Source organism: Alosa alosa, chromosome 15 (genome assembly GCF_017589495.1).
Source record: "Alosa alosa isolate M-15738 ecotype Scorff River chromosome 15, AALO_Geno_1.1, whole genome shotgun sequence".
Lineage (NCBI taxonomy): Eukaryota > Metazoa > Chordata > Actinopteri > Clupeiformes > Clupeidae > Alosa > Alosa alosa.
In genome coordinates, this window is record NC_063203.1 from 2,687,293 (window position 1) to 2,713,313 (window position 26,021).

At 45.6% G+C, this 26,021-nt stretch overlaps 1 protein-coding gene across 2 annotated transcripts; it reads right to left on the bottom strand.

The window, feature by feature from the left end:
- Positions 1–6,204: 6,204 nt before the first annotated feature.
- Positions 6,205–25,551, bottom strand: LOC125308032 (gap junction delta-2 protein). Of its 2 annotated transcripts, none has more exons than XM_048264246.1 (3): positions 24,916–25,551; positions 24,051–24,368; positions 6,205–8,644 (listed from the first exon to the last, which is right to left on the bottom strand). In XM_048264246.1, the coding sequence occupies exons 2-3, from the start codon at positions 24,119–24,121 to the stop codon at positions 7,798–7,800; spliced, it is 918 nt and encodes a 305-aa protein (XP_048120203.1). In that variant the 5' UTR covers positions 24,122–24,368; positions 24,916–25,551; the 3' UTR covers positions 6,205–7,797. The 2 variants fall into 2 exon arrangements, with proteins under 2 accessions (XP_048120203.1, XP_048120204.1); XM_048264247.1 differs by having other exon boundaries at positions 24,051–24,425.
- Positions 25,552–26,021: the final 470 nt, after the last annotated feature.

The window sequence follows — 26,021 nt, forward strand, 5'->3', positions numbered from 1 at the left end:
GTGTGTTGGAGGAAGTGACGCGCTTACCCGGCCATCTGTCCCCAGATTAATCCCTGCGGTGCTTAGCGATATTACAGCAACGGCTTATTGCTGTGGCAACCATCCTTCAGTCCCAACTTGGAGCTGCAACCACGTGACCCTGTACTGCTGGGTTGGAGGGAGAGGTGGGACTGCTGGACCTGGACGCACAAATCATACACACGTACGCACGTGTACGCACACGTACGCACACGTACACACACATATACACACACGCACGCACGCACGCACGCACGCACGTAGACACACACACACACACACACACACACACACACACACACACACACACACACACACACACACACACACACACAACACACACACACACACCATCCAGATTAAATATGCACTTCTGAGCTCTAATCATCAAGACATGCATTGAAAAACACCCATGCTTTCATGCACACACAACACAATCAACAAACATACTTACAAATACACACATACCAGTATGCACACACTGAATGACAACAATATAAACATATTTATTATCCAGTATTCAAGCATGCATTAATAATTGCACAGTGTTAAACACACTCACAAATGCTTGTGACATGTACACTGCAGATCACATACCGAAGGGAAAACACGCTATTCACCATGGTGGCTGTGCTAGTTGCATTATTAGAGGAAACAGAGGGCAAAGGCAGAGAGCCAGACAGACAGACACACACACACACTTGCGATCACGCACACCGACCCCCCCCCCCCCCCCCCCCCTCCCCCTGACACACACTCGCCATCCCATCAGGACTAGCTTTAGAGCCATAATCCCCCTTACCAGCTTCGGTCCCTTTCACTCTCTCTGTCACTCACTCACAGGCTATTATTACTCCAGCCATGCCCCCCATGCCATCAGCAGCCCAGCAGCCTCATCCGAGGGCCCAGTGAAGCTCTGAGGGGGGAGGGTGCCTGACTGCTGATCTTCATTCATCTTCCCTGCTCACTGCTGGAGAGACTGCCCTGGTACTGTAGCATCTGATACAATCTGGAGCTCATCAGCAATCATTAGCTAGTGTTATTACACTTCTATAACTTCTCCAGTGCCACATTGACAAATACCTTCTTTCAGTGTGTGTTTTATTTTACTACAACTACCTTGGTGTTGTTTATAACATGGTGAGCAACAAAACCACCATCAGATTTGCAATAAATTGTGTGGCATGGACTGTTCACATTAGTACTACATCTGCTGAAAGTAAAACTGGTAAGGTTATGTGAAGTGTACATTTTAAAAGCTCCACAGATATAGTGAATGCTGCAGCAGACAAATGTGCCAGATTCATGATCTGAACCCACCTTCCAGTGTGACTTAACTTTCTAACTTTAAAAACATATTATTTTTATGAGTAAATACTGTATGTGTGCAGAATATTAGATAGAGAAAGATAGATAGATACTGTATTGATCCCCAAGGGGAAATTCAAGAAATGCATTTTTTTATATTAATATTATATTATATTGTATATAGACAATAATGTGGTCAGCATCGTTTCTATTTGGTTGATTTGGTCTAATGGTTAATTAAAGTTGAATGTTGGATTATCTGATATTGTCTGAAGTAATGAAGAACTTTTAGTAGCATTTTACAGTTTTCTTTCAACATCATAAACAAGAGCATCACAAAACAGGCATATGAGACATACATACACTCATACAACATTCAAGGTTTTTATTCCATTTTCATATACAGTACACAAGTCAAGAAATGTATAATAAACCTTAAAATAAGGTCAATTATATATAAAAAAGAAATCTGTGCTCCAAACAGATTTTCTCACCATGATTTCAGAAGGTGTAAGAACTTCTGTGTTCTTTCTGTTTGCTTTTGCTGTATCCCCTCTAACAAAGACGATTCAAGAGAAGTACACATGAAGGGTTACGATGAACATTGACACTTTTTGGACATGGAAATTCCCCCAAAGACACAAGCTCCCCTCCCAAACAAAGGGTTTACTCCCATCATCATGCTAAACTGATCTCAGGGAGATGTTATCTAAAGATAGTCAGCCTTTTGTAGTGAGAACATTAATATAAAAGTCAAATGATTTCAGTTTACATAAAAGCCTCATCATCTCCAGCGCTGTCTGACAGACAATGCCTAATGTGTACTCAAATTGTGTGATGTGTAATGTGTACTCAAGGACAAAATTTCAGGTGAGTATCAAATTTCATCCCCCCACTCTCAGCTCCACCACTAGGCCCCATTTATCAGATAAAGTAATCACTCGATTGATATTATGACGGATTAAAAGGTTGCAGATTGCCCTGGCTGGAGTGTAAATATGCATAATCCAGAATTACTGCATAGACCGCCGCCTTAAAGCACTGGCAGTCTGAATGGCATGGTAATGCAGCTTTCTCTGTCTGTGATTCATAAAAAATGGCATAACACCATGGGGGAGGAGGATTGGGAATGATTAAGTCACACATTTAGTGGGCAAATTGATAAAGGACGTCTTATTATGGCTTTTTCCATCTTGGATCCAAATGACTCCCTGTAATCCTACATTGTTCATGTCTTTAGACAGTATGGCTTTTGGAAATGCAAATACGAGTTCAAGAGAATTAGTGTCAAAAAGTTACTCTAAAATTTGTAGTTCAGCTGTATTTTTGTTTTTGCTTTATGTATCAAAATGTGTCACTAAATATCTACAAAAGGGTTCAAAGAGCAAAAGTTATCAGTATGAAAATTTTGTTACAATTCTCTGATTACTATGCATCGCAATTCAAAATAGTTTTCTCATTACCCCACCCTAACAGACAGATGTGACCTTCAGTGAGCTCTGAGGAGACTGAAGTCAGCCCTTTAGAGAAGAGGACCCTGGTGTTTACAAGCATTCTATGAGTGGTTAGCATTGTGCACTTAAACTTGTCTGCACTTGAAGTGGACAAGTGAATACACTTGAATCAGCAAGTGGTATGAATTTATGGAGTGGGAGTGGTTAGTTCTTCTTGTCTGCCTGTGCATGCCCTGCATTGTAGCCTTGCCTACACCGCCACTGCCACAGGAACACCCTGAGCTGTGGAGTAGTGATTGACCTGACCTGACCATGAGTAATTAACACCGGTCATGGATATATTTCGCTCCTATCCACATTCTGACTCAATAAGCTTACAGTGACCGATTGCCTCCTCTTCCAAGTGTCATTCCAGCTTTAAACATGCAGAAAAAAACAGTGTGGTTCCTCTGCGGTGACCCCTGCCTCACACTTCCTGCCTTCCCTTACATAGACGAAGAATGACCCAGAGGTTAAGGACAATGCTGACTGGTTTGAAGTCACTGAGGCGATGTAATATCTTGGCAAGGACTGGTAAAGTCCAGCAGAGGGCCAATCATTGGACAGGGCTGCTGGCCAGGGGTTAGAGATTACCAGAAGGCGCCCTGTAAGGCGTGATTAGCGGAGAACTCTTCTGCGTGGCTGCTTAGTGTGTAGGAGCATTATGGACGCAGTCGCGTTCTGCATCTCTGTACCGGCATTACAGTGTGATGCCCACGTCCAAGTGGAACTCAGAGAATTATGTCATATTCCAAAAAGCCTCAAAAACAAAGCTCACCCTCAGCTGTGAAATATCTCTGAGGAAAGTGGAAAGGTATCCAGTAAATTTTTTGGACAACCAAATGGAAGAGTTGGTTTGTCCTCTGTATAAAAGGGCAGGTTTCCAATTTGTATGTACAAACTCTCCAAAATTACAAAAAAGAATTTGTTTTTCAAAAAGGAGCTAAAACTTCCTGAGATAACGTACAATGTTGTTGTTTTTTTCTTGGTCACCCAATATGACTTTGCAAAGGTAGTATATGATGACACAAAGGGCTATATAAAGTAGTACCAAATCCCAAATGAATCTTAGTCCGTTTAACAGAGGAAATAACAGTCAACCATTTTACTCTAAGTAAAAAAATGGCTTGAGAATCGCTTAAGGTTAGATCCCTATGTTGAGCCTTTCTTATTTATAGATTCAGAGAATCAGTGTTGATACCCTAATTTTCTTCATAACTTTAACTTGAAACTTTGTACAGACACAACAGTAGATAAAGGTCCAATCAAACATATCAGACGATGGATGTACCTGCATGAAGCTGAATCAAGACCCCAGGCTTTTGATCTCTGTGCTTGGTCTATCTCAGCAGTCTTTTACGTTTGGGATTAGTGATGTTTGAAGCCCTATCATATGCACAAAAGTTTACTGGATGTTTAAGTTATTAATGTTTGGGTGGCTACACTCATCAAATAGTTCTTCGTGTTCATTTAGGTAAAAGCTACAAGTTCTTCATGTAAATTATGTAGGAGCTAGATTTACAAAAATGAAAAGTAAGTTACATAAAAAAAACATGCTTATTCCAACCATTTAACTGTACATGCAGTTAACGTACCAAAGACATCTTTGAAACCCCCAAGTACATACTCGTAAGTTGCATATTACTTTGGCAAGGGAGAAAACATTTGGAATGTCTCCCTAGGATACTCATTTCAAACATCCTTAAGTGCCCTGCTACACAGATTCCCCATTACCCTTTCATTACATCTTGCAATTACAGTACTGTACAAAAAAGAAATGCACAACAAAGTGATGAACCCACAAGCAAAGAGGAACATAATCTAAAAAAAAAGCAAAAAACTCCACATCAATAAAAAAAAAAACATCAACTTACAGACAAGAACAGGATGGAAAGTAGTGTAGGGAGGAACAGTAGACTAGCTCTGGCCAATACAGAATGCACTGACCATGGGAGGAACAGTAGACTAGCTCTGGCCAATACATAATGCACTGACCATGGGAGGAACAGTAGACTATAGCTCTGGCCAATACAGAATGCACTGACCATGGGAAGTGACTGCTTTCCTTCTAGAAAAGACCAGAACAGGCTGAAAAAAAAGATGGAGGAACTGACGAAGAGAAGGAGAGGTAGACGGGACAACATTCTGTTCAGATGGCCAGACTCAGATAGAACTGAGGTTTCACAATAGGTGTTCTGACTGCCTGACGGTTACTGCTAAGTTGTCATGGAGTGAATCGGCCTTACAGCAGCAAGTGAAGTCACAGGATTCAAACCTCTTGTACATCTCTTGCCATCTAAACTCTGAGAATGCTACAGAGACCGTCATGTAGACTGCAGACACTGCTGTCCTAATGAAGAGCTATGCAGAGAGAGAGAGAGAGAGAGAGAGAGAGCTTTACTATCCCAGAGCAGGAACAGTGCTGGGATGTTTCAGGTGGAGCTGATGGACCCCTAACCTGTTTCCATCCAACTGTAACTGTTGTCCCTCTCTTGAGAGTCTGCTTCCACCAGCCTTGGGTTTGATAGGCTCATCTCCTGACTCAGACAGCAGCTCAGCACCCGTCACCCAAACCCTAAACAGATCAATTGTAAATGGCCAGAGCACAAGAGCAGACTGAAGATGCAGAACGCCTTTCGTCTCTCCTCTTGTTCTCACACTTGTTCTTTTTTCTGTGAAAGCTGTTTTGTGATGAATGTCTAAGGGTATGCACAGGTGAGTGTGGCTGGGATGTTGCTGTGCAGTCCTGACCAGGGTTCTCATTCGTACATGTACGTTCATATACAGTACGTTTAAGATGTCAATGTGACATGCCCATGCACACTCCTCATAGACAAAAGCATAAATAAAGAGGCACAAGGAATGGATCTGCCGTGATGCATGGTCTCCATGTGTGCACGGCGCTCATCTGTGCGATAGCTTCATTGTTCTCTAGTTAATAGCAGCTCCACTACTGTGGTCTACCCTGTAGCTTTCAGTGAGAAGCGGTCACTACAGTACTGCACAACACACGCACCCAACCTCTCAGGAGTACACACAGGCCTCACCCCCTTCATCACAAATGGCCACTACTCTGCTCTGGTCAGAAGGAAGTGTTCCACAAGTGTCCCCTTTCCAGAGCACAGATGTGGGAGTCACTTCCCATATTTATTGCAGAAAAGGCCCCCTAAATATTTACCTTAAAAGCTGCACGCTAGTGGAGGTGTTTATTGCTGGTGTCACTAAGCCTTTCCTGCCAAGGGTTGCTGCTGCAGGCTCCTCCCCACACATCTCCACACAAATGAAGGTGCAACATACATTTACCTTTCACATTGCGTTGTTTTCTTTTTCGTTTAAAGGCATGCGGATCAACACACGGAAATGCAAACCGGAAGTTTTAGGGGTTCAAAAAAAAACAGGGTCAATCCCCCTTCTGAGCAATTATCCTTGACAAATAGGTTTCCATTTTAACAAGTAGTGTTATCTTAAAAAACATGCTTTTTTCAAATACCCTAGTATTTCTTTAAAAAAAAAGCAAACATGTTTCTCAAAAAACAAATGGTTTAGAAACAGAGCTTTGAAAACAAAAGAGCAATTAATAAAAAAAAAAAAATGAAAATCCATTTGTCCACAATCATACCTTGATATTTTACTTTAAGTCTTAACAGGTAAATGAATGTTCTTGTATCTAAATGTGAAATGATATACAGCAGTTCTCAGAAATGTGGTCATGTCAAAGGATGGCACAGTCACACAAGAGTAATGAAAAAAAACAAATAAATTAGTGCTCAATTAAACTTTTTATAACCTCTGTTGTATTGTTGGAAATGGCTCTCTGACACAGACACATCCAAAAACTCACTCCACACACACACGCACGCATACATACACACACACACACACACACAAACCCACAGTTACACAAACATATTCATTCGCAGTACAAGAGGAAGGAATGCACAGTTAGACAGACAGCTGGACTGCACGAGAGAAGCTTGACGTGTGCTGAGGTAAAGTTTTTTGTGCCATTTCAAGGTTTCTGTTCAGAGTCTTAAGAAAGAAATGTTGGGTTCAAAAAAGAAAGAAAGAATGAAAGCAAGAGGACTTTGTTTGCCCGTGGTGTCCAACAGGTGGTGAGTGGAATAGATGCCAGAGGAGAAGAGTCTGTTAAGGGTGTTTATATCTCCTTCTCTTGTTTGTGATAATACAAGTCATTGCCAGGAGACATAACCCAAACAGTATTTTTCTTCTGGCACAAGCACCATAACAGCAACACTGGACTTGGACAGTGTCCTGTCCTGTCCATTCTCCTGTGCCCCTCCCCCAACCTCCTCCCTCTCTCTCTCTCTCTCTCTAGATGAAAGAGGAGGGGTCGAAAGAGAGGGGGAATGAAAAAGAGAGAGGGGAAGAGGAGGTCGTGGCGTTAGCTGTTGTTCCTGTCGAGCAGCTTTGTGGAGCGGACGTCTATCAGCTTCCTACAGACAGCCTTTCCGCTCTCCCATCCTTCTGTCCTTCCTGTCCAGGACCCTGAGGCTATCCAGAGCCTCGATCCCTGGGGAGGAAATAAAATAGCCCTCTCTCACCTCCTTCTCCTTCCCTCTCTCTCAATCGCTCTCCATCTCTCTTTCTACCTCTCTCTAACGTGTTTATCCATCGTTCCCTCCCACGCTGGAAATGGGGGAATGCTGAAATGGCTTCAGCTGTCATGGCCTCAGTCTCGCACACTTTGAATGATGAATTCAGTCAACACCTTCCCCTGGCTGAGCCAGCCGGTGCCAGTCGCACCATCTTAGGGAATAAGGTGTTTCACAGCTCACTGCCCTTCCATCTACCCCCCTCTGTCACACAGACAATCTTAGCCAAGGCTCCAGTGGGTCTCCTCCATCCCCGCCTCATTTTACATTCCGTTGTTGCATTCACCCGTCCACCCATTCATCCCGCTGTGTCCACTGCCCCTGACCGCCTGCTTCCCTCCTGAGGAAGGCCCGGGCAGGGGCGCTCAGACATAGGCCGACTCGCTGGACTGAGTCCTGCCCATGTTGGGCGGCTGGGAGAGGTGGGACATGTCCTTCTTGCGGATCTCGCAGATGGACTTGCGGCGCGCCTGCACGCCCCTGATGGCCGCCTTGATCTTGCGCCAGCCCAGGTGGTTGAGCTCGGCCAGGTTGAGCACCACGCAGATGCCGCTCACGGCGAACATGAACACCAGGAAGACCGTCTTCTCAGTGGGCCGCGACACGTAGCACTCCACCTCCTTCAGGCAGGGGTAGCGGTCGCACTCGAAGATACCCGGCACGCTGAAACCGTACAGGAAGTACTGCCCGGCCAGGAAGCCGATCTCCAGTGCGTTGCGGAACACCACCTGGATGATGTAGAAGCGCGAGATGCCCTCCTGCCGCCGCACCTTGGAGCTCTTGCTGTGCGTGAGGCCGCGCGGCGCGTTGGGGATCTCCTTCACCTCCAGGCAGTCGGGCTCCTCCTTCCCCCCCCCTCCCCCGTCCGGGTGCTGCACCAGGATGCCGTTGATGTTGCGCAGGCGGCGAGCCCCCTCCCGTCCGTAGTCCCGCTCCAGCATGGGGTAGAGGAAGGAGTAGCGGCGCTCGCGCTGCTTGGCCGACTGGTGCACGGAGTAGGTGATGAAGCACAGGCTGGGGGTGCACACCAGGATGATCTGGAAGACCCAGTAGCGGATGTGCGAGATGGGGAAGGCCTTGTCGTAGCAGGCCTGGTTGCAGCCGGGCTGCATGGTGTTGCAGATGAACATGGTCTGCTCATCCTCGTACACCGTCTCCCCCACGATGGCCACGATTAGGATGCGGAAGATCACCACCACTGTCAGCAGGATCCTAAAGTGGGGAACAATGGAGGGGCCAGAGACAAAAAAAAATGGAGAGGGAGACAAAAAGAAAAACAGAAAGAAGAGAAGAATGAAATGGGGTGAGAGGAGAGGGGGAGAAAAGCAGAGAAATGCACATTAAGTTTACATCTAGAAGAAGAACAAAAGCTTGTAAAACTGCCTCACAGTTTGCCGAGGCAGCACACGCACAGCACAGCTTAGACTGATGTTTCATTTAGTGGTCTCAAGCCTAACATCTCCTCTGCTCACCATAGCAACAGATGAGCAGGAGCCCCTTCTAAGCTATTTCTGTCTGTGTTGCAGAGAGAGAGGGGATGAGGAGGAGAACAAGGAAAACAGAGAGGGGTGTATTTTCACAGTATGTGAATGAACATGCCTTTTACATTAACACCTTGCAGCGTTTCAGAGCCCCCAAGACATCTAAGTGTGTGTTTGGAGACACAGAGTACATGGGATCATACCGATTTGTTTTGATTTCTTTTTCATTCAGGCAGAAATAGTCAATATTAAATTGTATGTGTGTGTTTGTGTATGGAAGCATTTGCATGCACGAGAAAGAGATTTTCTTTCATGTGTGTTCTCTTGTTCTATCAATGTTCTATTTTTAGAGGGCAGTTTTTGTTGTTGTATCTACTTTTGGATATTTTGAAGAGACCAGAGCTTCCCTGACCACTTACCTCTCCCTCTCCTTCTCCTCTCTTTTCCTCTCCCTCTCTCTCTCCTCTCCTCTTCCTCTCATCTCCCTCTCCTCTCCTCTCCTCTCCTCTCCTCTCCTCTCATCTCCCTCTCCTCTCCTCTCCTCTCCTCTCCTCTCCTCTCCCTCTCCTCTCCTCTCCTCTCCCTCTCCCTCTCCTCTCCTCTCTTCACCTCCTTTGGTTCATCTCATATTTACTTCCACACATTTCTCATGTATATTTAAAGCAGACTCCCTGCAGCCCGCCTCTAGACAGGCAAAGCCTCAGCCTGCAGCACTTAACACTCTGACCCCATTCCCATATTTCCCATTTTCCCCTTTTCCACATTCCAAATCCATATTCATACGGTGGCAGCGTCTACACCACACCCATTAAACACCTCTTTTCTTCCCAAAAATGATCTGCCAAAAATGGTGCACAACTGTGGCTGATATGAGTAAGAGAACAAATAAGCGACTCACTAATACATCTGATAGATTAAATAAATCTAATTTGCCAAAATGATGCAAGCTGTTACCATCAACAGAAATGCTGGTCATACAGACAGTTCAAACCGCTTCCTCAGTCACTCACGGGGCACAGGGAAAGGTGTCACGCCAAATAAATATTTGATGCGATTTAGGGCTGTGTTGCCTCTAATCCACCAATCTGAATGGATTTATCAGCAGTGCAAGCTGCAGCTATGGGGACTACTGGGAGGGGTGTGGAGGAGCGCTGGAGCTGCAGAGAGCTTGGCACTGCTGGTGCTGGTGATGGTGCACAGGGTGTGTGTGTGTGTGTGTGGGGGGGGGGGGATTTTTAATCTTGACCAAAGTCAGTTGCAATCTCTGCCTGCATCTCCCATCAAGTGCAGAGGTCACAGCTGATGCTGTATGGAAAGATGAAGGGCACCACAGACACCTGTAATCTGCAGGGTAGGAATGAGCGCATGGGCAGATAAAAGTAAAGGAAAAACAGAGAGGGGAAAATAATGCTTTTGTCCTTGTTTTGACAGATAATGCGCTTACACTACCCAGCCCTGAGTATTTACAATAGTATCAAAACCCACAGTGCCAAAACAAAGTCGCTCACAAACATGCAATTATCAAGCAGCTGCAGCCTGTGACAGACAGAGCAGACTGGCCTGAGACGAGAAGAGGAGAGGAGGAGAGGAGGAGAGGAGCAAACTGCCAAATTAATGTTTAAGAAGAATTAGGAACACAATCTCTCTCACACACACATCTCTCTCTCTCTCTCTCTCTCTCTCTCACACACACACACACACACACACACACACACACATACACGTACACACACACACATTGGGAGAGCGCAAATGCGGCAGAGATTTACCTTGAATTAAAAAAAAATTTAACCTGCCAATGAGGAGAGGGAAAAAACAACATTGAAAAAAAGAGAGAAAATCTCATCAGAGAGAATGAATTATATAATGGCTTTCACACGCAAACCCACAACCTTTAATCTGCACCAGGGCCAATAGAGGGATTCTTGCATTAGGAGTTTTTTAATGCCATCGAATAGCTTTAGATTATCTATGTCCCAACCCCCTCCAACTCCTTCTCTCCGCCATCAATCCCTTCCCTCTCTCATCCCTGTATGTCTACTTGCTCTCTCACTCTCTCTTTCTCTATTCTACTCCCATTCTCTCTCTTTCTCTCTCTCTCTCTTTTATCCCTGGGATTCGACTCTTTCCTGTGCATGTGTGTTTTCCCTTTTATCCCTGAAATTCTACTCTCTCTCTCTCTCTCTCTCTCTCTCTCTCTCTCCAGCCACACACATAAAGATCAGTATTATTTTGCTGTGTTAATCACAGCTCCTGTTAAGGAGAATGTTTAAATGCACTGTCCTTTAGGTAAGGAACAATCTCTCCTCATCTGGAAAAACAGTGTGTGTGTCTGTGTGTGTGTATTTGTCCTGTTGCCCTGTTTAGCGTGCCCTCATGCATAGCAGCGATGTTGTGCCGGGCTTCACAGTTGACAGTGTCACCTACAGCCTCAATTAGTAACAATTAAACACTCAAATCACACCCACTCAAAGGTAGCGAGAGGCTAGAATGCCATCCAGAAACAAAGGCAGAACCTGCAGCTGCAGCAGGGCATGTTCTTAACAGATATGAGCCATTTGCACATCTCTATGTGTACAATGGGAGAACCATTGTGAAGACATGCAGGGGAGCACTGGTGCATTCGCCCTAGTGGGTGTCTGCTTATCACAGGAGCATGATGGGGATGGGGGGTAGCTGATTGGGTCTCTTACCCACATACCCCCTCTCTCTCTCTCCCCCCCCTCTCTCTCTCTCTCTCTTCCTCCCTCCTCTTCTTCTTGCCTCTCTCCATCTCACTGAAACTCTTCTCTTCCTCCGCTTGTTACCACGGCAACAACAGAGGGGCAGAGAGACGAGAGGAGTGTGTATGAGAGTGTGTATGAGTGAGTAAATGAGTGTGTGCGTGTGTGTGTGTGTGTGTGTGTGTGTGTGTGTGTGCGGTCTGTGTCATGAGCATCATTACTAAGGACCTGCAGCCCTGCCTCTCCAGCGCCCTGTGGCCATGGGGGCTCAGTAGCAGGTTGTCTCGCCCATGAGAGCACCAAGCAGCAGCGGCAGCATCCAGGGTAACGCAGGGACAATCACTTACAACCTGCTGCACAGCTTATCCCTCTCCGCAGTCTGCCAGCACTAGCGAGTTAAGGCTGCTTTATTTATAGTAACAGAGCACTAGCGAGAGTGAGAGAGAGAAAAAGAGAGAGATAGAGAGAAAGAAAGAGAAGCTTGTCTGCCTTTATTAAGATTTCAATTCTCTGAGAGAAACACACAATTTTTCATCAATTGATCTATCTGATGTGACTGTATGCTTACTACTCTATCTCTGATGTGTGTGTGTGTGTGTGTGCGTGTGTACAGACATTCATGTGTGTGTGTGTGCGCACGCGTATGTGTGTGTGTGTGTACAAATATTCATGTGTGTGTGTCAGTGCGTGTGTACAGACATTCATGTGTGTGTGTATGAAGGGTAGAACCCTTTTGCCACATCAAGCCTACATGGCTACGTTCATTACATAGACACACTCACAGATATAACCAGAAATGGAAAAAAGAGAACACACACACACACACACACACACAGGACATGGGCTGGAAATGGAAAGACCCTTCTGTCCCATGTTTCTCTGCCAGGAACAGTGCCAGCTCATTCTCACCAGGCATACCTCCTCCACACACACACACACACACACACACACTGAATGAGTTCTGTGAACTCACTGACCACCATTTCTCAATGCACTGTGATAGATAGATAGATAGATAGATAGATAGATAGATAGATAGATAGATAGATAGATAGAGGGGAATTCATATTGATCCATGATAGTTTTGATAAGTAATCTATAATTCAGTATGTGTTTTGGATGTCAAATATCTCTTCATAAGAAAGTCTTTGTTTGCAGGAAAAGTGCATATAAATGTTTATGTTGGAGTGCAAGTTTGTGTGTGTCTGTGTATGCATGAGGGTGTGTGTTTGTGTAAGTGAGTGTTGCATAATATGGATTGTCTGACTGTCTGCCTGCTGGTCCCTTTACTGTGTTATTCCTCCCAGTCTGGAGATCTGTTGGGATTAAAACTGTGCTCCTGATGCACACTCATGTCTCCAGATGAATGTGTGTGTGTGTGTGTGTGTGTGTGTGTGTGTGTGTGTGTGTGTGTGTGTGTGATGTAAGATGTAGTGCCCTACTGCTCTCAGTTGTCCTATTGTCTCTGAAATGCACCACACTAATACACTATGTCATCTCATCTGCTGCTGTTGCAAACTGCTCTCATTTAATGGTACATACAGTATGCATGTTGCATTTGTAAGCACTCACGCCGTTAGTCATGCAATTAAATACTCATCCATACTGTCTGGCCAGTGCTAATTGTTTGCTGGACATGTCAAAGCGGAGTGACCATGCAAGAGAAGCTTTGTTGGCTGTCTGGGTATGGAGAGTGTTGGGGATGTGGCTGTGCTTTCAGCTCTCGTATGTTCCCTTCATGCAGCATTTCATAAATGTTAGTTAATCAACAAATCAATGCAACCCTATATGATTGAGAACCCCCCCCCAACACACACACACACACACACTCATATTCACACACCATGACACCATACCCCCCAAACACACACACCATACCCACACACCACCCTCCCCCCGTACACACACACACACCACACACACACATTACCCGCCCCCCTACCCACCCACACACACACACACACCATTTCATCATCCCCCTCCCACACACCCCACCCAAACACACACACACATACACACACACACACACACACACACACACACACACACAAAATGTCTTCAAATCAGGATTATTGATCTTCCATACAAAACACATAATTTGTTTTGGGTCCTAATGCACCTAAACAGATTTCTTCAAACAGTGTTTCGGAATCATTTCATCTGCAAATTGTGGTGCATATGAGGTACGTGTACTCGTCCAGTGGATATGCATGTGTGCTGCTAGGGTGTGTGTGTGTGTGTGTGTGTGTACTGGTCCAGTAGAGATGCATGTGTGTGTGTGTGTGTACTTGTCCAGTGGAGATGCATGTGTGTGTGTGTGTGTACTGGTCCAGTGGAGAGGCATGTGTGTGTGTGTGTGTACTGGTCCAGTAGAGATGCATGTGTGTGTGTGTGTGTACTTGTCCAGTGGAGATGCATGTGTGCTGCTTGGGCCCTTTAAGGGCTTTTCTTTTGGCACTGCGGCTGGAAGAGAGCAAAGAGTGCAGCAGCAGTGAGATTGCAGGAGGCGGAGTGTAATCCAGATTAAAATCTGCCCTTTAGGACAATCCCACAAACGGCAGGAGAGGCCCAGGGCTGGCTCTGCCAATGCTCGGTGGGCCTGCCAACTCACACTCACGGGCACATGCAGGATGCCGCTTTGTGCCAGGTCTGAGGCGCCAACCCCCACAACCGCCTACGCCTGCACGCACGCGCACCAATGTCAGCGCCACGCAGAACCCTGTGGGGGGGCCACCCACAGCCACTGAATCACCCAAGATCCTCCTGGGAAGCCATAGTCAATGTCACCGCATGTTGACCAGCTCATCAGAAGTCTGTGGAGGCCTGAGCTGCTGAGTGTGGTTGTGTGAAAAGGTTTACTGATTGCGGGAGGATTTGTGGAGCATGCTCGAAATGAAGGCCAAAGTGCAATGAGTGCACATTACTGCTGCTGCTGCTGCCGTTGTTTGTGTTTTATTTAAAATAAGTGATCTTGGTGCCTCCTCTCTTCTTGATTCAGATTGTGCATGTTGTGATTAGAACAGTTTGAAGCTATTTGGGTTGACAGTCGTGTGCATGTGTGTGTATGATAGCGCATTGCACACACATTTTGTGTTATTATCTGAGTGCATCTGTCTCTATGTGCTAATGTGTGATAGCGGTGTTACGGCAGCAGCGATGGCAGAGCACTCATTTGGCCTAATGAATGGATGTGCTAACTAGCAGGAGCATAATGTTGGCAGGCCTCAGCGCAGCTCTGGGTATGAGCATGCTGTCAGGCTGGGAGTGCTCTGATACTACAGCACCATGTGTGAGTCTGGGAATGGCAACTTGTGAAAATGTGCCGTCCAATTCGTCTTGTAGAGTCTTTCCACTTCAGTGTTTTCTCTGCTTAATGAATTGTTTCTTGGGAGTATTTAATTATAACTACCCTGTAGAACTACATTTTTGATTGCACTATTTGTGTGTATGAATTTGTGGGTTTTTAGGTCTATGTTTGTGTATCTCTCTCTCTCTCTCTCTATCTCTCTCACCATCTGGTTTCACGCAGTCAGGGTTCTTGTATTTGAAAATTACATGTTTATCTTATTTATGTTGCCTGTATGAACATATTTGGTTGGGTTATGATTAGTTGTGTGAATGTGTGTGTGTGTGTGTGTGTGTGTGTGTGTGTGTGTTTTGTTGGCAACTTGGCTCTGTCATCCTGTCCTCTCACTTTGAGTCACACACACACAGCACAACAGCTGCTACTGTCAGTCCAGAGAGACAACAGTGGGCACAAGCACACTATTTCATGCCACACACACACACGTGCACGCGCACGCACACACACACACGCACAAGACGCGACACACGCTTTTTATGCACGCCAAGACGCATTGCGCCTTACGCACACGCACACACACACACACAATCCATCTTTCCTCATGATGCATCAATATACTGCAAATCGTTCCAGCTGAAAGAAACTAATTTTCTGTTCTTTTCTTTGTCCTGATTCATGTCCTTTCCCCCTTGCCTCATACACAACCCCTCCCACTCTCTCTCTATTGGTCTCTCTCTCTCTATTACTCTCTCTCTCTCAACCTCTCTCTCTCTCTCTCTTTCTCTTTCTCTCTCTAGGTCTGCAGGAGTCCAGCAATCACTTGGCTTAGACTAGACTTGGCAGCCAGTTTTGATCTTGTCAGTGCTGAGAGAGAATGGTCACACTAGAGCACAGGGACATGGTGAGATGCTGTGAGAGTGTGTGATATAGTCAGTGTTGGGAGGGTTACTTTCAAAACGTATTCCGTTACAGAATACAGAATACATGCCCAAAACTGTAATTTGTAACGTATTCCGTTACGTTACTCAATCTGAGTAACGTATTCTGAATACCTAGATTACTTCCGCATTGAATTGCATTTTATAAGTGTAGGAATGCGGCCATCAAATCCTGCTTGGCCTACTAAACAGGCATATTCTGGTGTGTTTTTCTGTTCCAAATGGCTTAAGTGTTAGCCCAGATAGGAGAATGTAAAGTCAACTAAGCTACACAACTTTAAAATAGCAAGGTGACCACTAAAACTACAGCAGGCGACTAGGCTAATTAAAACAAACTAAACTAGATGTACCGCAGAGCGGTACAAAATATGACCGCCGCCCAGTCCAGCACAAAAAAAGTCACGCTGAAAGGCATATATGATTCTAACTGTCTCACTGAATTGCATTATGCACACTCAATTCTCACTGGTATCTGCTAGACAACAAGTACCAAAACATGATTAGTTCATAGATTTCACATTTTTATTTTTTTATACAACCCCACCCCCGTCTTGCCTGTTCATAATTCTGAGAAATTCTTGAATTTAGTGCGTGTACATGTTTATGTTTATGTGTGTGTGGGTGTGTGGGTGGGTGTGTGTGCGTGCATGTGTGTGTTTGCCTGTTTATGTGCCTGTGTGTGTGCATGTGCATGCATGCGTATATATGTCTACTGCGTGAGTATGTGTCATATGTAGGATTACTGTGAATGTATGTGTGTGCGTGTGTATCTGTTTATGCACATGTGTGCATATGGAATGGGTTTACATGACCCCTGGAGGCAAACATAGGCAAAAAAATTGGTCATCCTAAGCCCTACGGTTCTCAAGATATTCACAGAAAACTGTGTCTGCCCTACCCTCCTTTCAGGGGGTCCAGTCCAGCGGGGGGGCTACAGATCAAAACGAAAAACGATGGTTCCATGCTATCCATGTGGGGTTACATGCCCACCAAGTTTCGTGTACCGTCTTACAGTGTCCTGGGAATCCTTGACGGAATAGGTTAAAAATCTGACTAAACCTATATGACCGCCACTTCGCTGCGCGGCGGTCATAGTAAATATAATATATATAATAATTTAAGGGCGTAGCCAGAAATTATAATTAAGGTGTGCCTGTGAGATTTTTGGGTGGCATCAACCCAGTACAAGTGAGGGGTGCATATGACAGGTGGAACGCAAATGACCTGTAAATGTAAACACTATAGGCTACTGTATATCAGTGCTCTCAAAATGAACGTGATCGCGTAATGACAATCAAAAACTGCACGTTAAAATATGCACAAGAATAATTATTCAGAGGCTGCATTTTAAAACATAAATGTAGATCTAATTAGAAAAAAAATAATCCATGAAGCTATTTTAAGTTAGAATAAAAAACTTAGAATGCAGTGCCTATTTTAGAGATTGCTTTTATTGTAGGTCTAAATCAACACGTGAACTAGGCTTTGTTTATTGATTAGCAAACTGTGTAACCGATTGGCCGAAGTAGCCTGAGCTATTAATATTTGGGAAAATATCCTTTGAACAGACATCAGGAACCACGATCAGTGAGGAACAGGAGTTACCTCCACTTACTTTACTCCTAATTTGCTGTGCAAACAGTCATTTCAGGGTCTCCGATGACGCGTCCATAATGCGCGCTGCGTTTTGAGGCTAGTGCAAGACGGCGGGGCTTGGATTTAAACAATTTCATCGTAGATTGTTTTCAGGGGCTTCTGGGAAATGGAGTGGCCTTCATTTATTTAGAGAGTGAATAAACTTATGAAACAGAGAAGTATCGTCATGTAATCCATTGATTTTAACAATAACTGTATTTTAAATACCAACTATTTAACTTGGAATAGTATCGGAATACAGTTACTCATAATTTGTATTCTGAATACGTAACGCCGGTACATGTATTCCGTTACTCCCCAACACTGGATATAGTATATCTGAGACAATTTAGAGAATGCATTTCTAAAGCAGACTTTTCAAATATCTTCAAATCAGTCTTTGAAGAGCTTTATACATACTGAAATTAAACAGATATCTTCACACAAGAAGGTTTACAGATATAAACACCTGGCAGTCAGCTAAACACTTCTGAGCTACCAAACAATCAAGAAAGCAACTACAGGCCAAACAGACCCCCCCCCCTTATAACAATTCCACTCGTTTTGAAAGCATTTTTAATACAGGTGTACAAGGTCATTTTAATACAAGGTCTGTCCTGTCTTTCTGGAATATTGGGTGTTAAATAAAATGTGTTCCATCCTTTCAGCAAAAATATACATACATCCTCTTAGCATAAACATCCATAATGTAACAGAATGTTTATAAGCATGTTATAGCACATCATAAACATTGTACTTCATGGTCAAATGCCTGGCCCTTATTGTCCCTCTTCCCACTTCTCTTTCTTCCAGTCTCCCCTCTACTGGGCAATATCCTCTCTATTCAATCTGATATCTAAATGTCACATCGCTTTCCATTATTCATCTTTTATTCTTTTCCCTTCCCTTCCCCCCCCCCCCACCCCCATGTTTGTGGAATCTAATCGCTTGTTGATTGTTTACCCATCTGTTTTGATACAAAGACAACAGTCACAACCACATTTAATCTTAACGTCATACAGACACAGGGATTGGGTGTCTTAGCATCACACAGACGTCACCAACTCGAGATGAATAAACGAAGCAGTGAGAACACAACTGCACACACAAAAAGTGGAGGCCAAGCGCCTCTCCTTACACATCTCCTCGGAGGCTCTGCTTCAGCCCCTCACACACTACTGTCCAGTGCAAACCAGCCGACATGCTGACACAGTGGACGGGGGCATGGACAGTCTGATGGACGTATAGATGAATAAATGAGTTTATACTGCACAATGTTCTTTGCAATCTTTCCTGGAGATAATATAATTATATATGGAGGAAATATAATCACAGTGTAAAGCTGTGTGTGTGTGTGTGGGAATGCAAATATATGTATATGAGTTAGCTTGCATCTCTGACTGCGCCACTGTCTATTTGACATTTCAGTCACAATTAAGGTCATATAGCCTGACAAGCCAGACCAACATTAAAATGTAGGGTCTGGGCACTCACCGTTCACAGTGCTCAGTCCGAGGGGCGGGATAATCAGTTGTCTTTCAAATTCCCTCTGCACGCAATAGGACAGCGGCAGCGCTATGAGTCCCATGTGTTTCCCACCAGCGGAGCTAGCTGGCTAGTTCAAACGTTTGCCAACTTAATAAAAGCTTAACTTGTGTCACACTGTTCACCAACAGCAACATCCATCTTATTTGTTTTCAAGTAGCAGGGAATTCAAGCCAAACCGTTGCAACTCTGCCATCAATCATTATGTTAAGCCCACCTAACGACTCTATACACGATTTCACAAGCCAACGGAGAGTTGCTTGACTAGCCCTGGCAGCAAATGTAATTTGCTGCCGCTAGGGGCGCGTCTAGATTTCTAGGCTAAAGGTCATAGAAAAACTATAGTTGAATGACCTATGGCAAGATATTAAGGACAAACTGGAGACATGAAGAGTAACTCCACAGTGATATAGGCATAATAGTTGGAGGCAGTGTTCTAAACAAGTCTTGCACACCTCAACAAAACAGACTAATTTTGCCCTCAATTTAGACCATGTCCTTCGCATTGTGTCCTGATTGGTAGTCATGTCCACAGCATTGCGGCCTAATTGGCCATTGTATACTTAGCATTGTGTCCTAGTTGGCAGTCATGTCCTTATTGTGTCCAGGTTGGTCTGTTGTGTCCTTGGAACTATGTCCTGATTGGTGGTCATGTACTTTGTAAAAATTACTACTTTTAACAAATGGTCATTGAGTATTACTCTGGAAGTGTTCTTTAAATCTTGGAGTATGCTGCTGACTGTAACTCAGTCAGCGCAAGTGTATGAAGACAACATGTTTGTGTGTATATGTCTCTGTGTGTGTGTGTGTGTGTGTGTGTGTGTGTGTGTGTGTGTGTGTGTGTGTGATAGCTGAGGCCTTGCAGGTCTGCAGCAGAAGAGCGGAGGGAATAGGAGGAGCAGAGGGAGGTTAATTATAGCCAATGTTATTTTGGAAGCTCAGGAGGCCCCTCTGACCCTTTGCCTGGGGCTGGTGTGTGTGTGTGTTTGTGTGTGTGTGTGTGTGTGTGTGTGTGTGTGTGTGTGTGTGTGTGTGTGTGTGTGTGTGTGTGTGTGTGTGTGTGTGTTTGTGTGTGTGTGTTTAGGGGAGGGTGGTGGGGGGGTGCAGAGATCTGGACAGTGGCTGGGGGGGCAAGGTGTTCCACAAACATGCACTGGGTGACACGTTGTTACATAAGCTGATTTTGATGGCGTACAGAACCTATCAACTGATCTTCACAGCGTAAATCTCAAGTCTCAGATTAGCCAGCCAGGAACCACATGTCTGTCTGTCCAAATGCACTGAGAAGTGTGACAGTCACCATCACTCCAAATGCCTGCTTTACATTTGCACACATATGCCTCCATGTGGATACGCATGCACAAACCCAGACACAAACACAAACACAGTAGCGTACGGTCAGCACCTTGAAATACGGTAGTTTGCATAAAGGTGACAACAAAGGTTTCTTGGCCTTTTCAAACACAAAAAACCAGGCAAACCATCACCCCCTCTTTGCCCCCACTCCCAATCCACAAGCTGTACCTCAGAGCCAGCCAGTATTTGTCCGAGTCCATTTCTCCTGCACTTAGTCAGAGAGATGGGGGAGTTTCCCCGGCATCCTGAGCTCAGCTCTGGGCTGCTCTGTGTTGCTAGACCCCAGCAGTGGCTGCTGCCAGCTCCCATCAACAGTGTCATCCGTCACGGCACCAGCAGGCCCACCGTACCGCTCAGCACACACATGGCTCATGAGGTAACATCAGCACAAATGCAAACTCTCTAGCAGAATCCAATATCTAAATAAGAGTCACTGAGGGGCAGCCACAAACAGACATACTGGCAGACAGAGAGAGAGAGAGAGAGAGAGAGAGAGAGAGAGAGAGAGAGAGAGAGAGAGAGAGAAAGAGAGAGAGAGAGAGAGCGCCAGAGAAAGAGAGCGCCAGAGAGAGAGAGAGAGTCTATTAAAGCCCGAAGCCCGTAAATCAGTATACTGTAAGCACCTTCTATATTTACATTTAGATGGTTTTATCCAAAGCAACTTACATTACAGACATCTAAATATGTTGTTTGTAACTGATCTCCCAGTGAACCTTTAGAAATACAACAAATGACTTCACCCTAAAATCAATCATCAGCACTTTCCCTGAGCACCAGATCAACACAGGGCCCTTCTGCTAACGTCCCCCTCTGCAGTGGCTGCCATTTGCCATGTGGACTCTAGAGTGTGAGCCCTGTTGCTGAAGTCTGTTCCCTCCAGGGCTTACGCATCCACAGAGGCATTCTTCTTTTCTCACCACACTTTCTGCCGCTCTCCATTTTCTTCCCTGAGAAAGCGCCAGCCCCATCTCACGCTGGAGAGTGCAGCTAAGTGAAGCTACTTTTGGGCTGTCAGGTCATGCTAACCGCTGATGTAATGGCGAGCGCTGCTCTGACTAATGTCTGTGGCGTCTCTGTAATATCTTCTGCTTTGCCGCGTCGTGATAGATATAGGTGTGCGCTGGAGAGGCCCAACTGGAGACTGCTACTCGACCATGAAATGGGTTTCATTTCACAGCCCAAATTTAGAAGGACAGAACCCAGCCGCTTTCTCTTCCAAGAGCCGCTCTCTGGCGGTGGAGAGTTAAACAGTGCCAAGACAGGAGACTCCCCTAGTGACAGGCAGCTTCGCACAAGTGCATCAGGCGTGGGGGGGGGGGTTATGTGGGCACTCGTCCCGTACCTCCACCTCTAACAAGGAGAACATACATTCATCATGGACAGGAAATCAGGAGCAAGGGAGTGAGAGAAAGAATGACTGACAAAGGGAGGGATCGAACTGTGGCTTACTAAATGATCATGTAGGTTATGTGCCACTGCATGCCATGTTACTAAATGATCATGTAGGTTATGTGCCACTGCATGCCATGTTACTAAATGATCATGTAGGTTATGTGCCACTGCATGCCATGTTACTAAATGATCATGTAGGTTATGTGCCACTGCATGCCATGTTACTAAATGATCATGTAGGTTATGTGCCACTGCATGCCATGTTACTAAATGATCATGTAGGTTATGTGCCACTGCATGCCATGTTACTAAATGATCATGTAGGTTATGTGCCACTGCATGCCATGTTACTAAATGATCATGTAGGTTATGTGCCACTGCATGCCATGTTACTAAATGATCATGTAGGTTATGTGCCACTGCATGCCATGTTACTAAATGATCATGTAGGTTATGTGCCACTGCATGCCATGTTACTAATGATCATGTAGGTTATGTGCCACTGCATGCCATGTTACTAATGATCATGTAGGTTATGTGCCACTGCATGCCATGTCAATGGACAAGAGCGACAAAAATAACAGATGGATTCAAAGAGGGAAAGAGATAGAGGGGAAAGTGGTAGAGACCAGAATGGCAAAATTAGGACAGAAAATTAAGAAAAGCAGAAGCAAATGATATTATAAGGTATTCATAAAATATATATTAAATGGTATTTCAATATCAATGGAAGCATGTGGAAATGTTTGACATTTACTGTATCCAGGATCAACTCTGTTTCTGTCTTTTTAGTATCTACAAATAATATCTTCTACAATGGCAATGCTGCACTCTCAATTAAAGAGGGAGATGTCCTAAATAACATACTTGCTGGATCAACTCCACTTGAGAACCTGTCTGAGAATCACTGGGCTGTACAGTCAGTTAACCCAGCAGGTCTACACAATGATTCTGAGCCACACAGAGCTGGTAAGCTCTCTTAATGCCGACCATCGACAAACCGTCATGCTCTCTCCATTAGATGACAGTCAGCAACATGGGGAAGAGGGGTGAGAAAAAGCCCTCCTCAATGGGATCAGACAAGGGGCTTTTAGCCATTCTGTTTAATTAAGGATGGAAGACTGGAGGAGTAAGAGGGAGAGAGGAAGAAAGGGTGGAAGGAAGAGTGGCGTGGAGAAAAAGAAGAGAGAGAGAGAGAGAGAGAGAGAGAGAAAGTGAGAGAGGGGGAATGGCTGATGTTCTGCTGATGTCACATAAGGTCTTGTCATCTCCCTGTGCAGCTGGAAATACAGGCACAGCAAAAGCTTCCATTTCAGCCAATCACAGTTCAGGATGCGCTGCACTGAAGATTAATGCTAAAGCCCAGCATCTGACCAGCCACTTTGGACAGGGAGTCCCCATTAGTCTACTATTATCATCATAGTGGAAACACACACAAACACACACACACACACACACGCACATTCTTGCCACTCACACACACATGCAAAAGCATCTGCACATATGCACACTAAAACATGCACATTCATGCACATTCACTTACATACCAGTGCAAACACTCTCAAACATGCACACACAGGTATATGCACACACACACACACACACACACACACACACACACACACACACACACACACACACACACACACACACAAACACACACACGACTACACTCATGTGCATGAGTACATGAGTAAGATGTTCACTTTTGCTTAAATGCAGGCGGTTGGCACATAATCTCGTTATTTTCTCCTGTCTTAAACAAAGCTCATTTGGCATGCCCATGGTAAAGACTCACATCAGCTATTCTACACATGCATGCCAAGCCATTCCCAATGCACATAGGAGCCGCACGCATCAACAAGTCCATATAGATGAATCCCCCTAATGTACACATAAGCACACATGCGCTCACACATACACACACACGCACACATACACACACACGCACACATGCACACATGCACACATACACACATACACACATACACACATATGCACACACACACACACCCGCACGCACGCACGCACGCACGCACGCACTCACGCACGCACACATACACACACACAGGACAAACTGATATGTTCAAGGAACCAATGGACTTCCCAGTGCACTCCTTTGTGTTGCTGACAGTCATTCAGAGACAGTGGGCAAAAAAGATCTCTTTCTTTGGCCATCACAGGAGAGGAGAAAACACTCCATCAATAGTAGAAGAAACAGCAGACCAGAGAACAGCTCCTTACCTCCCAATCATAGTCGAGTGCTGCTGGACAGCGGCCTCTAGGAGGCGCTCCAGGATGGTCCACTCCCCCATGGCCAGTTTTCAGCCGGACGCGTCTCACAGGTGCTGCTGATGTTGGGTGGTAGACCCTCCTCTATCCTCTGGGGCTCAGTGACCAGCCCCCCCGGGACGCCGAGATCTTTTCCCTGACCAGAGCAGCAGGCAGCGGGTGTGTGAGAGAGAAAGACCCCCCTCGGCAGCTTCACTGGGCACCCATGGCTCTCCTCTCCTCTCCTCTCCTCTCCTCTCCTCTCCTCTCCTCTCCTCTTCCTCCTTTGCTCTGTACAAGTGGATGGAAAGCAGAAGCAATAAGGGACAGTGCACCCCACGTGCCCCACTGTCCCTCTTCGTAAGCATCCCCTCTTCACCTGCTGGAGGTTTAACCTTTGCCCTCCTCTGTTGCACTATCCTCCCTCCCTCTCTCCCTCCCTCCTCCACCCCTCTGTTCCTGTTCTCAGCTGAGCGGCCAGCTGCTCCTTTCACCTTCACTCTTGCAGACGCACCAGCGCTGACCAGCAGCCTGGACGCAGGGGCCTCTTTCATTAAGCATACAGTACATAATTCACAAATGCACACACATACCCATACACACCCACTCTCACACACACACACGCACACACTCTCTCTCTCTTTCTCTCTCTCTCTCTGTGCTTTATCTGGTCTAATCCACACAGCACGTTTACCCGACAGTAACACAGCCAGGCATTATCCTCAAACACAGACCATATACTCTGAGCCAAACACGTAGCGCGCGCAAACACACACACCACACACACACGCACGCACGCAAACACACTCTCTTTCATACATAAAGATGGTTGACTTACACACTACCAGGCGATGGGTTCCTCTCCTCAAGTGTTCTTGTCCAGTGGTGGTTGCTGAAGACCAGCTTCTGATGTGCTTTTCCTTACTTCCATTTTCTTTGCCTGTTGTGTCCTCCTGGAATTTTCTCCGCTTCCCCTAAACCCTGCTGTCACTTTGTACCACACTCACCACAGTGTTTTGTTTCCCCCCACTGTGTGTGTGTCTCTCTCTCTCTCTCTTTTCCTCTGTCACTGTGCGTTCCTTTATGGTTCCCGCTCTCCCCCCCCCCTCTCTTCTTGCGTGCGCTCTCTTGCTCACTTGGTTAGTAATTGCACTTGAGTCCCTGGTTTGGTGGTGCTCAGAAGAAGTCTTCCTTCTCTTTCTCCCTCTCCCTCTCCTCTCCTCTCCTCTCCTCTCTTCTCCACTCTGCTCTGTTACTATGGCTCTGGAATCAGACCTCCCCCATCTGCCTGTCCTTTCTCTCCCTCTCAACTGTCATCATCATTATCCACCCTTTTTCTTCTTTTTTCTTCAGCTGTCACTCGTCTGACTTGGCGTCTCTCTCTTTCTCCGCACCTTCCCTTCCACCTGTCCTTCCTCCCTCCCTCCCTCGATCTCTCGCTCCCTCGCTCAGGCACCCGGCTCGTGCGTGTGTCTAGAGGATTAGCACAGGGAATCACTGCTCTGCTCCTCCCTCTGCCTCTCGCTCGCTCTCTCTCTCTCTCGCTCTCCCCCTTGCTCTCTCTCTCGCTCTCTCTTGCTCTTTCTGCCTCCCTCCATCTCCCTCTCTCCCTGTTTACCCCTCCCCTCCTCACCTTCCTCGCTTTTCCAGTCCAAACACATCCAGGCTCTCTCTAGTCCTGTTCCTCTTTTATTTTTTACATTTTTACAGTGATTTTCATCCAATCAATGTGTCGGCGCCTGTATTTCCAAGGCAGCCCTGGGAGCTCTTATAGGAAATAAGAGTTTTTTTGCCCTGGTATTGTCTAGGTGGTGGAGCTGGCTGATTGTCACACTCATGCATGTCTCAGTGCTTCTGCCTTCATTGTGATGTTCATCCCCAAGTGCACAAGGGTTCATTTGCTCGATTGAGCACACGCACACGCACACGCACACAACCACACAC

Excerpts from the sequence above, each read along its gene's own strand:
- LOC125308032 (XM_048264246.1), bottom strand. The coding sequence starts at position 24,121 with ATGGGGGAGTGGACCATCCTGGAGCGCCTCCTAGAGGCCGCTGTCCAG. Across the intron at positions 8,645-24,050 it reads CACTCGACTATGATTGGGAG|GATCCTGCTGACAGTGGTGG; the intron begins GTAAGGAGCTGT and ends TCCCCACTTTAG.